Source organism: Gavia stellata, chromosome 7 (assembly GCF_030936135.1).
Source record: "Gavia stellata isolate bGavSte3 chromosome 7, bGavSte3.hap2, whole genome shotgun sequence".
Classification (NCBI taxonomy): domain Eukaryota; kingdom Metazoa; phylum Chordata; class Aves; order Gaviiformes; family Gaviidae; genus Gavia; species Gavia stellata.
Genome location: NC_082600.1, coordinates 37,686,335 through 37,705,044, shown reverse-complemented (window position 1 = coordinate 37,705,044; position 18,710 = coordinate 37,686,335). Strand labels below are relative to the sequence as shown.

Sequence of the window (18,710 nt, the reverse complement as noted above, 5' to 3'; positions counted from 1 at the left end):
AAGCAGCAGAAGAGCAATTCCACAAAGTCAGCAGAGGCGCTCAGCAGGAAGGTGATGCCAGGCACTCGGAGCAGGAGACAGGGCAGTGGAAGGCCAGTGCCCATGTGCAATCAGATTGAAAGGACAATAAGGAGGCGATACATGCCGTTCAACAGATGGACAGGGCAGTAGGTAGTCAGTGTCAAGCAATTAGCTGGTCAAGAGGTAATGCCAGACAGTCAGGCAAAGGGCCAAGATTTCAGGAGGACAACACCACACAGCCAGCAGGTAGAGAGAATAAAAGAGAAAAGCGAATGCCAGGCAGTCCCCAGACACGCAAGGCAGCAAAAGACCAAAGCCCATGAATAATCAGATGTGACTGTCAGCAAGGACAAAACATAAGCCTGCCAAGCGATTGACAGCAGGGGGGCAGTGCTTTTTCAGTAACTTAGGATACCATGAGTGAAACAGTCCCAAGAATCTAGATGCTCACCCTCTGGTAATATCATTAGATCAGAGTGAACCATGAAAACCCACAGGAGAATAGCACACAAATGGAAACAGCAGATGAGTCTGACCCTAGCACTTGGGGAGGCCATGGGACCTTCCTATAAAACAAAAATATGAGAATCCACAAGAAAAATCAAACAAATGGGAAAAATGTGTTTAAGAACTGTTTCTGATGATGATTTAAAAAGCAAAAAAATACTAGCAAAGAATTAGTTTGGAAATGATTGGGTGGGATTGAAGATGTTGCTTACCCCTCTCTGGAGCCCACATAATGGGAATGTTGGGAATTTCTGCAGCAGAAAAACAGAAGAGAAAAGGGATTTCTGACTCCCAGTTCAAGGAAAGCATGTCAATTTAGGACTGGGTAACCTCTTTGGGCAAAAAATAAGAATTCAGCTGAATCTTTGCCCATCCCCAGATGCATGCCTTTATTGAGGTTTGCAAAAAATTTAAGAAGCCCACATCACTTTCATCTCATGACATCCCACCCTTATTCCCCGAAACCACACTTACCTCTAGCACAAGGTGTATAAGAGGGGAAAGGGGATGGTCTTGTGAGCTCATTCCCATATCCACTGCAAAATAACTTGTGAAGATGAACAGGAGGACCCATTAGCCACTGCTGGCCATTTGTGAGATAAACTGAAGAAGTCATTAACTGTTACTCATCACTAGTGTAGGCTGGTGTTTGAATCTGGCTTAGATACACCCACACTCTAATGAAAATAATTAGTCTTACGAGTCTTGTGGGGTAACCCTCTTCTATGGCAAGAGTTGCAAAAGTACGAAACTTATCAAAACCTTTTTTTACCTTGAATCTCATCTTTTCTTTAACTTTCTACACTCTGGTATTTATCATGGTTGGTTTTTTAAACAAATGAAACCACGTTTCAGGTATCTTAGCTGCTGCTCTATTTCAGAAACATGTAATGAACTCTGGAATGTAAGAACTGAGAAAATCCCAGAGGTAATAAAATTCAGTAATTTAAGTCATCTGTCATTGCAGTCACAAGTCTTTTTATTCAGTAAGTATCTTCCTAGTAACTAAAAGTCAACCAACCAGGAATCGAAGTTCACAATTTCTGTCCTCTTAGAAGTCCACATTGTGTGTGTACTTATCTGCCTGCACATTAACTTCTTACTGGTAACACTGAAAACCTACATCTCACTTTGATAGGGCAATAATATGCAACAAGAAGCGAACTCTTCCCTCGCCTGCAAACTATAGAGAACCTTAGACACAATAAAGGAATCATTAGTTCTGCTGTGCACTGCTGAAATTAGGATTTGGAAAGGTCACAGAGACAGAACCCATTTGAATTTGCCATGTACTCATATGCAACAAAGCTTTTAAGGAATACAGTAGTAATAGGCTAAGCTGACATTTATTTATACTGATCCTCTGGGTATCAGCCACTCATTCTCCTCCTAGCTGAGCAAGATGCAGGAATAATAGAGGCTAATATAACTTCAAATTTAGAAACTGGGGTCATATAACAGGAATTTCTTCCATATCCAAACTTTTCTGTATCAAACACTACTATTTGGGCTTAGAACAGAACGACAGGAAATTTAGGCAGAGGAGACCAAGTGATTTCCATCATATGATTAGTAATGGCATAAACCAGCCACGAATAGCGTACACTGACTGAACCAGAGTAGATATTAACACTATAGAGTACGAGGTACTTAGAACACACATTGGCAGTTTTATAAAATCCTGTGATTTTGTGGAGAGCAGCAACTACAGTTAGCTGCACCACATCAATAACAAAATTGATAGCACCTTCTCTCCAAAGGGAGATCTTTCAAGGCTCAGTGAAAATGAACTATGACAAACTGATTTCAGCAAACCATAAAACATGTTTATTTGTGGAAGAAAAGATGGACATTTTAAATCTAGTGAAAATTTAAACATCAATAATAAATAATCAACAGTAGATTATGCACCTCACTATTAATTTGGGTATTCTCATTACATTGGGAAAAAGAATATATGCATGAAGTGACGAGAAGCTAAAAATATCTGTGACTGGTCTGAATTAAGGTTAAAAAGCAATTATTTTCTTGTCCATAGCTGATAAGACTTTCACGCCCGAGTGTGACAACAGTTATTTTGGTTTTCTATTCTGGTACTTATACTGAGTTAACATTTTGCATAGGCTTCACTGCTCCATGTGGTAGCAATTAGCAGAAGCAGGCAAAGGACCAGTTACAATCCTAAGAATAACTGCTGAAGCCAGCTGCTTTCCAAGACTCTTCTAGTTTCTTTCCACTTAGTGTCTGGAAGAGCTCCTACACAGCAGGCAAGGAGCAAATGAGAAATTCTCTACTTTTTAATAAGTATGCGTTTTAATGATCGACTATTTTAATAGTAAGTCATTTTGCTATTCTGGTGTGCTTGTATCAAAAGGACTAACTCACTCAATTTTTGATACATCTTAAATCCAAACTAGTACTTGCCCTCTAGTTATCATTTCTTTAGGCTGCCTTCGCAAAGAAGTTTTCCTAACATGTCTATACATTTCTTTATTTTCTCCGTATTAAGCTTTTATTAAGCTCTTTGTAATAGACCATGACCAGAAATAAATGACACATTAAGGGCAAGACTCGCATAATTACAGGTCTGACAATGTTTTCAAGATTATTTTGCCTTAACCTGATGTTTAATTTTATTCATTTCCCTATTATCTGCTGTGAAGAGATGTTTTAATGGAAACTATTTTCAGAAATGCCTAAAAGGAAAAAAATTCCAAAAGTTCCAAATTGAAAATTTCATTATGCAGAAGTCCAGTGGCAGGCATATTTTTCTCCCCCGGTTACAGAAAAGACTGCAAGATCTACCCACTGTTGCAGCCACACTGCTAATAGGAGCCAAGCCAGCTAATTTAAACTAACAGAGAGATATCCATGAGCTGTGGTCTCTACAGTGAAGACATAGCTAAAAGGCATCAGCAAGGTCCAGAGGAGGAGAACCCTTCTCTTTACCCCGATAAAAAGTAAATTATAATCATATTGTTCTTCCGGGTGTATTTTTGAAAGTATTTGGGATCACTGGGATATAAACCATTTGTCCACCCACAGGATATGCTGAGTATTCTTCCAACTTCCAGTCTGAAATTACCTTGCAATAAAAAACTTAATTGCAAAATTCAAGATAAAAAAGCAAGATTTCCTGGCTCATTACTGTGGCTTTGCTTCTCATTCTATGAAACATTCAAATCCCTTATTGCTGTTTTGCTACTGTTTTCTTCTTTTCAAAAGAGCTTACAAATATTTCATACATGTTTGAAAGACAGAAAACAGAACTTCTATCTGCTATTTGAGAGTATTAAGGACAGCTAAAATAAAGCAAATAGACGTTGATCCTCAAATGGGCAAAAATACCCAACTGATTAACAGGAATTCTATTAGTATTATCTTTAGGATATGATGCTCAGGCGACTTTACACAGAAGGTTAATATATTAGTTAAATAATTGCCCTCAGCCAATATTATCAGAGTTTTGCATTTTCAAAAAAGAGACAGAGAATCAATTCATGTAATTGCTTTGGACGCAGGAAGCAAAATCGCTTATTTATTAATTTCAGGATCCATTTGATTCAAACTGTCTACTCATTTAACGTACACAGAACATAAGGCTAGAATCTAGTTTGGCCTTCTGCACAGGATAACTCAAAATATCCATGACTTCTGTAAGGAGTACAAGATAGCTTGAGTTTTATAAGACACCTCTCCCACAATTGCTTTTGATTTGACAGGATTAAAACAAAAAATACAGCTCTTCTTCAGGGAATTTGTTTGTGTGATTAACCTCTTGCTGCTAAACAAAAAAACCAACCAACCCAAATGCATAAAAACCTTCCATTATGATGATTTTCTTATTAGACCCTTCTGGCTCAAGCTTCCTATCACCAGGTATCGTTACAATTTTATTTAGTAGACTAAGAAAGTTGTTGGTACCTTGCATTATTATTTCCCAAAGAAAATACAGTATTTTAATAATAGTAATACAGTATATACCTTACATTATTATTTCCGAAAGAATGTACAGGTAAAAATCAAGTTATTTCCAAGTGGTTTTTATGATAAACTGAACGGACTGAGTTGTGTAACTCTCACAGAAAGCATCTCTCCTAGCCATCATGTATTTTTTGACCTTTTTCAATATCCACTGTGATATTTAAAACTTTTTAAAAAGGGAATGTCAGAAAAATATGGACCTTCCCATTTTAGACACATCAATCCCATATACAGAGGCAAAAGTATCCTCTGTATCCCTATTCCTTTTTTTTCCCCACCGTCTTCATACTTGTCTATGTCGGGAATCTAGACAGAAACAAGTTGAGACACATACATTCTTCCAATCCAGTATCTCAGCTGGATACACAGACAAGAAAACATGTTCAAAACTGCTGTTTATGTAGCAGAGTATCAAGAATTTACCAAGCCCTCTTTATTTATCAAAATTAGCATTCTTCAGGAATGCTCTCTCTGCATATATTTCCTCCTTCCTTTTGGGTTTTTTTTTGGTTGGGGGTTTGGGGTGGGGTGAGGGGCTTCTTTTCTTTTTCTTGTGTAACCTCTGATATTCGAGTAAATGGAGCTGAAATGGGATCTGGCTTGCTTCCTTCCCTCTCACATTTCTCACTATAGCTGTCCTGGCAGCTCACAGGTGTTTCCATGCAGTGACTGCAGTTGATGATAGCACAACCAAGCTCTTCAGTGATGCTGGCACCTTAGCCAGTTTTCCTGAGAAACTCAACAAGAGAAGAGAAAGCGCACTTTTTAGCACTTCGTAAGTCAGCTAAACCAGTTTGGCATTTCCCAAGACACAGGTACTTCTGTAACATGACAGTGTACTGTGTAGTGCAAATGATCTGTATACTGCTGCTTCTTGAAGAAACTGGTAATAGTTGTGTAGTGAAAACTGTTCTGCAACTAAATATATCAATTCTGTTATAATAACATGCCTTCCAAATAAGAGATTTAAAATCTAATGATAGAATTTTTAATTAAATGAATAAGGTAGACAAATATATTTGGATTTTTATAACACCAAATACAGCATTTCAAATAATAAATTTTACTGAGAAACTAAAGCAGACTGGATAAAGACCTAATCATATAAGCTAGGAACTGTCTGGAGGACTAAGAAAAAGGGAATGGCACCTTATAGAGCTGCTGATAAACTTCTAACAGGGCAGCACAGAATTTGGAAGGAGTCTGTCACAGAGCAGTCTGTTCCATTTAAGCATATTTGTTGCCTAGATGCTCCTGGCAAGGTTTCATACTGCAGACCCTTTAGGAGCAAGCTGGGTTGAAAACATAATTTTCTAAGAAATATGGAGAGCAACAGTTCTCAAAAGGTCTGATGGCAAGTCACAGGATCAGACACCATACATACATGTCACACTTTATTATACAATAGTTCTACACAGAAATAAAACTTAACAGGGAGCAAGACCTCCATTAAGAGATATGGAAAACTACAGTCTTAAAATAGACTACAAAAATAAATGCTGAAAGAGATTATTAAATTGGAGGGTACCTTGAATATTGAAGGGTGACAAACTGAAACAACACCCTGGGTAATTAGAGGTTGTACGATTTCATAGTATTCCTACCACAAAATGACTAATGTCCCATGTGAGATGAAGACTTCATTCCTCCCCACTATGGAGCCATCCTGAAGTGACAGTTTGTAAAAAGAAAATGAGTTTCTTTTGGCCCAGTGACAACATTAAGATGTTTTTGGTATAGCACTAAGAAGAGTTGAATACTGCTGAAGAAGAACAGAAGTACTCCTGTATCCACAATGAATAATATTAGAAATCCTGCTGCTCTGGAAAGGCACTATTTGAACCAGGGAGGACAAAAAAAATCTACATGTTATTTCTAGTTTAAATTATTGCCTATTAAATGGGAGTTGTTATTTGAAATGTCTCAGTGGATTTGGGTTAATTGGGGGGAACATGTGTTGCTGTGAGAGTATGGCTATAACATGACATACCCTGTTGTGTCACAAGCATCTTATTTCATCAACATAGTCAAAGGGAAAGCAACAAACAGACAGAACACATGAAAATTACAAATAGTAGAGATTAGGAGGGTTGTCAACACTACTTGGGACAGCAAAATGGAAGGATACAGATATTAAAATAGCCTGTAGAAATAAAATGGAATTTGAAGAAAAATTCAGACTAAATTCTAAGGAGAAACTTGGGAAACAGCAATAGTGAAAAATACCTTAGGGAAGTGGGAAAAGCCAGGGGACATAAAATTTGCAATTGGTAATGACTATAAAAACGCTGGTACAATTTTGAATTGAACATACAAAGACCTTATATCACAGCAGAATAGAGGATTTCTTCTCTCCAGACACAGCTTTTGCATGGCTAGGTTTGGAGCATTTTGTTCATTCTGAGCGTGCTTTTTTCAGAAAAATGCTGACAAATAGGAGGGAGTTCCAGAGAAAAACTATTTCTTTTCATGGACTAGAGAACTTTGATGAAAGAATAAACAAATATGCATATATTGTCAGATTAAATGAAAACAAGTATGTGTCTCAATATATTTTACAACAGTCAATAAATATTGAAGAACATAATCAGCAAGAATCAGAAGGAGCATTCATAATTTTTTCAGAGCACTGGAAAAGGAGGAAGACTGTCAGGAAACATCTGTTTGGTTTCATGATGGAAAAGAGCTCTTCTATGCTTCTTCTGAAGTCTTATCTTAAAATTTCAGGGCTGACAATTACCTGCAGCGTGGCTGAACTATTTGTGAATACATGTAGCAACACACCTCAAGGATGCCTAGCATCAGTTGAGGCACAGTAAGTTGACTTCTATTGCTATTATCTAAGTACATAAAATTAGTCCCATGGGGGGGAAACAAGACTTGCGAGTCACGCTAGAGATGAAGGATAAGAAAACAGCTAGAGGACTGTGAGGGGCAGACAAGTGAATTTTTTTTGGATGTACAATTTTGCAAAAGAATAAATGTAAAAATAGAGAAGACAGAAGATAGAAAACTGCACGGAGCACCTGTATACATGAGATTTTTCCTTTATCCCTTGTATCAACCAACATCAACAGAGAAAATACATTTCTATATCAAAGGATACATAGTGATAGATAAAAATGCTGCCACATTATTTGAATATTTCACAAAAGATAATGTATATTATAATTAACATTCTGTAAGAACTGTAACTGTCTACCACTCAAGAATTGTAGTTCCAAGGAAGAAATGTTTGCGTCTGGAAATACAAAAGTTCCCTAAATAACTTAACTTTGGCCATATGTAAATACCTGATCTCTGTCCAGCAACAAACACTTTTTAAATCAACAAGCAGACTGTATGAGCGTTTCCAGTATGGATTTAAACACTACCCCCATCAATTATAGGCAAAATAAAATAGTCAAAAAAATTGGTTGTATCTACAAAATTAAGGCTACACTTTGGCTTTAGTCCAAACAAGAACTACCATCAACTGCCATAATAGATGAAGAATTGCAGCATTCACTAATAACATCTATAAGACAGTTTCCTTCAAATTTAGCCATCCATTGGGTGAATTTTGTTTTCTTAAATATCCACACGCATTTCGTCACTTCTAGTCACATAGACAAGAAGGCGAAGGATATTCATACTGCTTAATTCAATTGACCCTCACTCCTCAAAATGTGAATCATAGTAACTAATTCAAAAGCTTCTCCCCACCCGCTGACTAGACTGAGGCTATAAATTTAGGGACCAGAGATAGGTAAGGAAAATCAGATATTGTGAATACCCATAAAATCACCTATTCTATTGTAAGAAAAAAAAAAATCATCACACATCATTGAAACAACTAAAATAACCTGCTATGATTCTGATATAGTGTTCAAAAGGCAAAGTGAGTGGGGAAACAGAGTAATTTTTTTTTGCAACTTAATAATAAATTTTGGAATTTATCTATTTTTATTAGATACATTATGCTAGGCACTTGCTTTCAATTCAATCAATAATTACAAAATTCAATTAACATTAATTCTTTGGGCTGTAAATACTCTCAGGAACTAACTTTATCTTGTACAGTACAGTAGCAATTACGTATCTATGCTCAGAAAAGAAAGCAGAAAAATGTGTTTTCTCATGGAAAGTACAGGAGGATTAAGGAGAAGCAGGACTGAATCATTCCACCTGAAATATGACTCAAGGGACTACTCTCCGTACTCTCAGGAAAAATGCTAAAATGTCTTCTAGTATCAGATTCAATTATTACCAGTTTTAAAATCATGTCTTAAAGATGACATCTCAATAGCATAATGTCATGACCACATCATTTCATTATCAGTTCAGTAATAAGAGGAGAGCATGTTGGACGAACACCATACACGGAAGAGATTAAAACCATTTCCTACATCAACGCAAGTTTTCCTGAAGGCTTGCTATTGCACATTTCATGTTGACATACTGAATTTTCCATTTTGAATTGGTTCTCTCATTGACCCAAAAGACATAAAATATGGGGCCAAAGCTTATGCTTCTTCATACATTTTTGTTATGACACACATTGGCAAGCTAATTTTCTTCCCTTAAAAACATTTGTTTGAATGAAAGATCTAATAAACCCTATCATAAGAACAAGCCTTATCATTACCACTTTGTAATAAAAACTGGGATTCAATCTCTCCACTGTGATTTAAGTTCAGTCTTGCAAGTTAATCCAATTTAAATGAGTGAAAAGTGAGTAAATACTGTCGTATATAAATTCTTTTTAAGTATGGGAATAATTCGACAGTCAGAACACTTTATTCGGTTATAACCAACTGAAGTCTTGCATACCCATTACGTTTTAAAAGAATGTATTTTTTCTTCAGCGCAAGTTATTAATGTTTTTTATATCAATGTGTTTTTATTATATAGTCTAAAGACACTTCCACAACTCCAATAGTTTTTAAAATGGCTCACTGTAACATCAAAACTAATCAAACAAATCATCACCACCTATCTTAAATGATTAGTTTGAGTAACAGCAATGAAGCAATATAAGGAAAATACTAGGTGTTTATGTGCAGAGTTCTCATTTGTTTATTTCTTGTCCCAAATGCTGCTTGAGAACCTGTGGCTAATTTTTGGCACTGGCTGCAATGCTTCCTCTGGCATTAATGCCTAAGCTCGACCCTGCATAAAGGTAATAAAGCAGGACAACTGAAGCAGAAATTCAGCCCTTCTTTTACACAGAGCTGGGAATACAACTTTCAAAACCATTACGTTAGTTTGCAAGTAAAAGACCAATTCAACGAACACACTTTTCACTTTCGTGTTGCTTTAGCACAGTGAATCATCTGCAAATTCAGTTTCACTAGCTAGCACACTGTGCTCACCTTATACTGTTCCCATTTTCTGATACACAGACCCTTAGGTTTTAGTTACTTAAGGTTTCTAGTAGATAATCTAAAATCATCAGAAGTAATATACAGGAGCATCTTCTTTACATGTTTGTTTAGTTATACAAATATTTAAGAGAAATCTAAATATGTTGAATTATAGAAATAAACACTTCAGGCACTCAATCGTAATTCTGCCCTTTAGTGAGCATAAGCAAACCCAAAAAAGTATGTGATTTTAAAAGTTCATATTTATCTAATTTGGAACCATAAATACCAAAATACTTCAAGAGCAATCACACAGGCATTTCATATTACAACTCATGGCCATGAGGTTATTAGGTTGTTTCCTTTTTTTTTTTTCCCCTTACCTTAGCTCCTTATAAGTGGAATGTAACCAGATTTCCTGGGCAACATTTACTGGTTCAGGTTACCTCCATCTCTGTGCCTGTTTAGCTTTTTTTGACAATGTGGTGTCAAGAAAAGCAATACCCGCTTTGCACAAATTTTTTTCCTGCTACTATCTGCCTCTCACACTCTAACCTATAAGGCAGTAGTTGTCAAGGCAGTAGCCTGCAAGGGAAAATTAAGGGATCTCTCTTATTCCACTTTTCCTTGTGCAGGGCACAACAAAAACCACACAAGTTTTTGCTTAGCAGTGTTGTACTGTAGTGCTAAGGAAAATTATGCCAAAAAGCTGTTAGAATTTTGTTTTGTAAGGGGACTGGAAATCCATTATACTATGCCACATTTAGTTTGAAAATTGTTTTGGGTCAGAACCCAAGGTCAGAGTAATTATCTTGTGCTAGATTCCCTACTGCATTTTCTGCTTCCAAGTTGGGTATCACCTGACCTGTCCAGAGATACTGCAAAGTAAAGTTACAGAGGAAATTTAAAAAAAAAAATCACCCCGCTCCCCCAGACTCATACATTTCTACACCAAAGGGTAGATTTTTCTTATTCCAGGACTATCTCACCTCTGGAGTCACATCTCGTGGTGCAAACCCTGTTCCTCCAGTTGTTAAAATCAAATTAAGTTCCTTTTCATCACACCACTCTATCAGCGTCTCCTGAAAGAGAACATGAATCTTGTCAGATCTAACAAGTAATATGTGGGATACAATTATCTCAGAAAACACGTGAAGACTTGAAAAGTCTTAAAAACAGACACACACAATAAATACAGGGAATTGTAAAATCACTCATGGCTTGTCATACAAAGATTTTAAACCACTATTTATAACCAACACATGACAGAATAATTCAAGTATCCATCATAATATTTTTTGGAAATGGAAACTGAAATTCTGTTCTCCATCTCTTGACCTGAAATGGAAAACAAGAATTCACAGTTATTCATTTATATCACTGTTTATTTTGATTTTGAGATAGAAATATAATGCTTTGACACATGTTAATAGAGTATGTGCGTTTAAACATGGTTGATTCTTACTGCAGCAACTTTGGTTTCTGTGCTCCAATTTTTAATAACATGAAAAAAATCAAGAACCACATATTTGTAAGCTTATCTACTAAAAGATGAAATAATACACCTGACGCAGCAACACAAAAGATTATCTATAATAATCTTTTCTACATTCCCTACAACATCTCAATATGACTGTGCATACCAATTCCAAGGCTGGACTAAGAAAGCTTAATAAATCTGTCATGTGAATTCAATGACTTACAATACTGGAGAACTCATGATACTAGAGAAGTGTTTAATTTGATTTGCATTCATTTTTAAAATGACATTTTAAACTAGTTTTCAAACAGTGATAAAAATTTGACATAAGCAGAAAATGTATTTAGTCTCAATATGATTATATCATTCATCCTTCATACTCCACTGTGGGGCTAGCACAGCAGCAGAATGTCTGCTGGGAGCTCAAAATTAGCTGTGTTACATGAAGTACACTCATGTATTAGACAGTAAAGTATCCATCTGCAGAAATCAGTCAGACCAATTACGTAGACAACTATCCTTATTCTAGCAAAGAAACCTCATTCTTTGAAAAAGTTTAGGGCACATTTATGTTTCTGGAGTATTATATTGGGGAGGAACAAACTGTTTTGGTGAGTGTTGGCTAGAAGCTTATTACTTATCACAAAATTAGATCTGAGCAATATACTGCTTAAAAAAGCTTAAAATGTTGTTGATGGTCAAAACTGTCCAGAACATTTTAAAAAGTACTTCCAATTTAGATTAATCCTCAGGCGTATGTTCTGCAGGCTTAGCACTGCTATGTAACTTCCAATTAAGAGAAAGCTCATATATGGCCTCTTCCAAATAACAGGTAGCTTGTGTCTGCCTGCAAGCCCCATTATGCAAATGTATCCAAGGATTACAGGACAACCGGGTGATCAGGCCCAGTCAGCATGGGTTTATGAAAGGTAGGTTCTGCTTGACTAACCTGATTTCCTTCTATGACAAGTGATGTGCTTAGTGGACAAGGGAAAGGCTGTGGATATAGCCTACCTAGACTTTAGTAAAGCCTTTGACACTGTTTCACACAGCATTCTACCGGAGAAAATGGCTGCTCATGGCTTGGATGGGCGCACTCTTCACTGGGTAAAAAACTGGCTGGCTGGCCGGGCCAAAGGGTTGTGGTGAATGGAGTTAAATCCAGTTGCCAGCCAGTGACAAGTGGTGTTCCCCAGGGCTCAGTATTGAAGCCGGTCTCGTTTAATATCTTTATCAATGATCTGGTTGAGGGGATCAAGTGCACCCTCAGTAAGTTTGCAGATGACACCAAGTTGGGAGGGAGTGTTGATCTGCTCGAGGGTAGGAAGGCTCTGCAGAGGGATCTGGACAGGCTGGATCGATGGACGAAAGCCAACTGTATGAGGTTCAACAAGGCCAAGTACCAAGTCCTACACTTGGGTCACAACAACCCCATGCAACGCTACAGGCTTGGGGACGAGTAGCTGGAAAGCTGCCCAGTGGAAAAGGACCTGAGGGTGATGGTTGACAGCCGGCTGAATGTGAGCCAGCAGTGTGCCCAGGTGGCCAAGAAGGCCAACGGCATCCTGGCCTGTATCAGAAATGGTGTGGCCAGCAGGAGTAGGGAGGCGATCGTGCCGCTGTACTCAGCGCTGGTGAGGGCGCACCTCAAATACTGTGTTCAGTTTGGGGCCCCTCACTACAAGACAGACATGGAGGTGCTGGAGCGCATCCAGAGAAAGGCAACAAAGCTGGTGAAGGGTCTGGAGCACGTCTTAGGAGTGATTGAGAGAGCTGGGGTTGTTTAGCCTGGCGAAGAGGAGGCTGAGGGGAGACCTTATGAGTCTCTACAACTACCTGAAGGGAGGTTGCAGAGAGGTGGGTGCTGGTCTCTTCTCCCAAAGGACAAGTGATAGGACAAGAAGAAATGGTGTCAAGTTGCGCAAGGGGAGGTTTAGATTGGATATTAGGAAAAACTTCTTCACTGAAAGGGCTGCCCAGGGAGGTGGTTGAGTCACCATCCCTGGAGGTATTTAAAAGATGTGTGGATGAGGCGCTTAGGGACATGGTTTAGTGGTGGATTTAGCAGTGTTAGGTTAACAGTTGGACTTGATGATCTTAACGGTCTTTTCCAACCTTAATGATTCTATAATTCTATGATTACTCAAAGAAGTGGCAAAGTCAAAGGTTCTGTCTTTATTTCTCCTTTCTTTACTCATTCCTTCCACTACCCCTTTTGCGTTATCTCTTGTCTTTATTAAAATCACATTCATCTTTTTACTCTCCCTGTTTAGAGGACGGCACTCTACTTAGGTGGGCTGTAAATTACCAGAAGTTTCTGGTTACAGGAACATTTCAAATAAGCTTAAGAAAAGAACACACATAATGTCTTAGACCCATACATAAATGAAGCATTAAGTCTGACTTTTGACTTACATTTTGAAAAAAATGTGAATGACAGTAGTAAAAAGCATTTTAAGTCTTAAAATTGTTCCAATAACATAGATATGCATCAGGAAAATTATTTTAAAAGAGGTGGCATCTTCTCTATTTTATCATCTAGAAATATATTTCTCTTGACTTTGAACAACTACAAATTTCAGAGAATATTTGAGAGAATTTCAGTGTAAAAATGATGTTTGGCAAAGGCAGAGCTTAATATTGTATATATTTTTAAAATTATTATCATCAAGAAAAAATTGTCAGTATAAAACAGGAGAGATCGATTTCATGGATTTTGTAATGAAGCATTTATCTTTATCTAAAATAAAACCCACCAAACTCCAACTGGTTTTATAGAGAAAATAAATCCTTCCTCTGTTCTCATTTTGCTAAAGTTCAATAATACTCAGTTAACAGAGGAAAAAATATCATGCGATAGCCTACAAAAAGCTAAAGAAATCCATATACACCCTAACTCTTCAATAATTAAATGCCTATTACTGCTATTCCATCAGTGTACTTAGGCAGACATATAATTCTCTATCAAGTTCTAGTTATAGTAAAGAAACATGAGCTTTCAGTAAGAAGACCTTTGACTATGAGGCAGTAAGTTTGGGTTTCACTGTATTTTAGAAGTGTAAATTGTACCACTTAGATCTTTTAAAACCATGGAAAAATACCTGAGGCTGATATTCAGCTTATTTACTTTCTCTCTAGCCCGCAAAACTCTATCCCACAAAACATTCTCATTGACATTCTAAGTATCTAAAAAAGGAAGCACCACCCTGATCAGTTGAGGACAAAAAGCTACTCATATTCACTTTGCTGCTACCAGCAGCCCAGCTAGATTCTCCACTGGCTTGCACCGAACTGAATTTGCTGTGTCTTCAAATGAGAATTCCTCTAGGCCAGGGACCTAATATTTGGCTTTACTGATGCTATACAAACAAAATTATTATATGACATTTCAACCAGAGAAAATGCCATTAAATAATTTTTGTGCATCTTTTTCCTCTTCTATTGTTTCACTGATGATAAGCTATCAAGATAAACCTTTGACCTAGTCTCATTTTATGTAAATCACTGTCACTCCATTCAAGTCAATGGAATTATGCTGATGGATACAACATACAGTATCAGGCTCTGAAAACAGTACTGTAAAATTACTACCAAATTTTTAAAAGCCAGAACAAAACCACAGACCTCTAGAAAAAAGCCAACCAATAAACAGCTTAATATTTTTAACAATTAATATACTAAAATAGGCTTTATCAGTTATTTTCTATTGTCAAGGTAGACAAGAAGGAATGAAGTCATTATAGTCAGTTCCTCTGGACACGTTTTTCCTTCAAAAACACACAACCGTGATTCTAACCTGTTCAGATTTCACTGAAGTCCTAGAATAATTATATTAATTATGTTCTTCTGCTGCACAGAAATAAAATGTCAGCGCAGTTGTCGTCTTAAGCTTTGGATTAAATCTGGTGCACTGCCCACTCGACCTATTTCTTTGTATTTTCCTCTTTTAAATACATTTAAATTTCTCTCATTTAAATAAGTAAGAAATCTTTGGGTCTAACATACAACTTATTTCCATCTCTTGCTCCAAAGAGTTCTTGTTTCAATCAGCCCCCTCTCTCTCCCCCAACTTGGAGCTACTTATTGGACTTCCTATGCACTGCCCAATCTTGAAATTATTTCAGTTATAACACTGCTCATCAAAAACTTTGCTTATGATCTGTTTGAATTTTCTCATGACCAGTGTTGTTTTCACCAGTACAGAAAAATCTTGCCTCATTCTTTCTCCGACTTCTTAGTCTTTCACATGTAAATTCATTGATTTTAAGGCCAATAAAGATCATTAACTCATGGAAAGAACACCTACAGTGTGTGGCACAGTGCAGAGACCCTATGTTTACCGCAGATACATGCTCGCAGATTCATACAGGCACCGTCACATTAAGACACACCAAGTCCAAAAGCTGTACAGATGTATTCTTGTGGCACCACACCTAAGCTAGTGCTACCTGACATTTCAGTCGGTGAATGGCTGTAACACTTACAGACATATTTCCTTCTGTGGAGGTAACTTAAGCATCTCAAAGTCCAAGATGCAAAACTGGCATTAGTCTAAGCTGCAATAGGCAAGTAACAGAATTTTGGTCAGTTCCTCCTATATTTAAAACAAATTCTAGGACTCAAGCATCTCTTCACTAAACCACCCAGCCTTGCTCTGAAGGATTCAAGAGAGAAAATGCATCATAATTTAATTCGGTAGGGTTTTCCAGCAGCTATTCAATGTTTACCATTAAGTATTTCTTGTGTTTTAGTAACTGTTTCTTACTAATAATTTCTGTAGGATAATGCCCCGCCATGATATGTAAGAAACCTGCTCACAGAATGCACAATGGTCATCGTTAGCAAAGTGGGGTGTTTTGTAACTCCATTAATGTACCATCCTCTAATCTCTGCAAGTAAGTGAACAGGAGAAGCAAATAGGGATTCCTTTCTGGAATGAAAAGAACAGTTCCCTGATCTTTCGAGATAACTGAGGTTACGTATCTTAGTAGATTTTTGCAGTCTCTTGCAATAAAGCCTTATTACAATCATGTGCACTCTACGTTTCTGACCTTGTTTGCTGCTTCCCTTAAATAATGGACTAGAGCAGTTCTACACGTGTAACGAATTTTTTTTTTTCCCCCATTCATTGACACAATATTATAAAGCATGCTGTTAGCCATGAATTTAAACTTGAGAAAGGTTGCAAGACTTCTCCAGTCCTCTTACTGCTGCTGTACGCTGCTCTTCCACATAGATATTGAGACCATGAGTAATGCCCTTAACTGGAGCCAAAGTACTACAAAGCACACAAAAATGGTCACTGTGGATCAGACTAAATGCCTACACAGAAGAGCTGAGGTCTTGAGGACTATTCCTTTCCCATGATGCTACACATACATGATATTTTTCTTTCTTTTTGTCCTATTTTTGCCACCACTGTGCTACAAGGATGTGATAACAGTGCCACGTGTTTATGATAAGAAATGATAAGAATACATTCTTGCAAATCAAGAATTATTCCTGGGATTAACATGTATACCTTCCTTCTTATCAATATGTCATTTACTTCCTAATACAAGGATTGTAAAAATAATTCTTAATACATACGCATACTTTTCATGCACCTTAATCATTGGAATATGACATGTACACTGTTACCATTTAAAAAATTCATTAGGAAAGAATAGGTAAATGCTAAAAAGAATATAAACCGTCCGGTTTTCATAAAGAATCCATACAGAATTCTTCCATTCTATATTCAGTATTGAAACTGGCTAAGTAATTATATAGTTAACAAAGATGTACGGTATTTTGGCACACACATTTGTCTAGCACAGGGCAAACTTGAAGTTGTTTTGCCTTATATGCATCACTAATCACATATGAAGGACCATTTAAAATATGTTAAAATTTAATTGAAATTGTGGAACAAATATCAATGTTAAATATGAAATTTAGTTATGAAACAATATATATTTATTTACATTGGACTTTGAAACAGAAGTAAATTAGTATAAACTGTTTTACAGACATACATACTCTCCAGAAGTTCTCAAAACAACTTTACGTGACTGAAAAGATAGTTGTGGGTTCTGGGAAAAACTAGTGATAGTGCTTAGAAATACAAAAGTCTGTTCACCAGCATAGATCTTCTCAAAACTACTAGCTTTGTAAAATTATACAAATTCTGTATTTGCAAATAAATCCTGTTTACTCTAGGACAGTATGTTTCAATATGCAAGGAAAAAACATTTAACAATATGTTCTTAAAGCTATAACGATAGCAACCCTTAGTAATCCTTAGCAACCCAAGTCCAATAAGAAAAATTGTGCTATAAAAAGCCACATTAAATATCAATTTAATTTTCTTTCACACTTTGTGGTCTCATGCTAAAAGAGCTAAAAGGGTGTCTGAGATAATTTTCATTTATGATTATTTAACATCATCATAATGAAGAAATTATAGTGAATGAGAATATGGAAAAACATATCAAGGAAGAGAAAGTCTGCATAGCTGCGGTTTTGCGAAGAAAACTGGATGTCATTTTGACCACTGAGTTTCAGGAACACAGGAATTGGCACATTAAGAGCTCATAACAACCCTTACTTTGTCATGTGGCTTGAACTACTCCAGACCCCAGCTCACTAAAGATTATCCCTGATATTATGGCATGAGAGAGCATAGATAACTGCATGAATCAGAAATTCACATCACAAAGCACGAAAAATGAAAAAGAAAAGGTAAAAGTAACCCAATTGTTCCTCACTGTTGTATTGTTTAGGAGTTTGAATCTTTATTCAGCTGACCATGGCTTGTCCATTAATTTAAAAGGGAAAATCAACTACTGAGGACCATGCAAGCACATGAATATTCGTAAAGCAAAGGCACTGAAGGAAAGATAAAGAGCTGAGTTCAACATTCAGTTTGAAAAAGAGGGAAGGCCTTAGAAATGTTACTATATTCTTGGAATTAATTTCATATTTTTTGCCCTATTTCTTGTGAAGGTTTTGTTTCTTATGCTCACAATCTTATTGCTTGAAAGCTTCGCTGAAATGTAGAGGCATGAAGATACTCTTATGTGTGGAGCAACAACTTTGCAAGTAATCAATCTCAAAATGATTCAAAAATATTGGAATATTAAATACTAAAACACCATGAAAATACACTGGACATTTTCTATTACCTCTACCCCTTTTTTCTTTCCCACATCAGCAAAAGGCAGAAAGAGAAATGTTAGGATTATGTTCAGAGTATAATCACTGTAGCCCAAGAGACTTGGATGAAACGCAAGTAATGTATCTCAATGTGTCTAAATAGACCTTTTCATCTTTTGAGATTTTACTGAACATAGTTCACAGTCTTTTGAAGATTCTACAGATATATTTGCAGT

At 36.7% G+C, this 18,710-nt stretch overlaps 1 protein-coding gene across 8 annotated transcripts in view; it reads right to left on the bottom strand.

The window, feature by feature from the left end:
* GPHN (gephyrin) overlaps positions 1-18,710 on the bottom strand; it is a 301,131-nt gene that overhangs the window by 131,861 nt on the left and 150,560 nt on the right. For 6 of the 8 annotated variants that reach the window (XM_059820014.1, XM_059820015.1, XM_059820016.1 and 3 more), the window contains exon 4: positions 10,847-10,939. In XM_059820014.1, coding sequence (XP_059675997.1) covers positions 10,847-10,939 — 93 coding nt within the window. Of the gene's footprint in view, positions 1-740; positions 780-10,846; positions 10,940-18,710 lie in introns of all 8 variants that reach the window. The other 2 variants (XM_059820017.1, XM_059820021.1) reach the window with 1 other exon arrangement.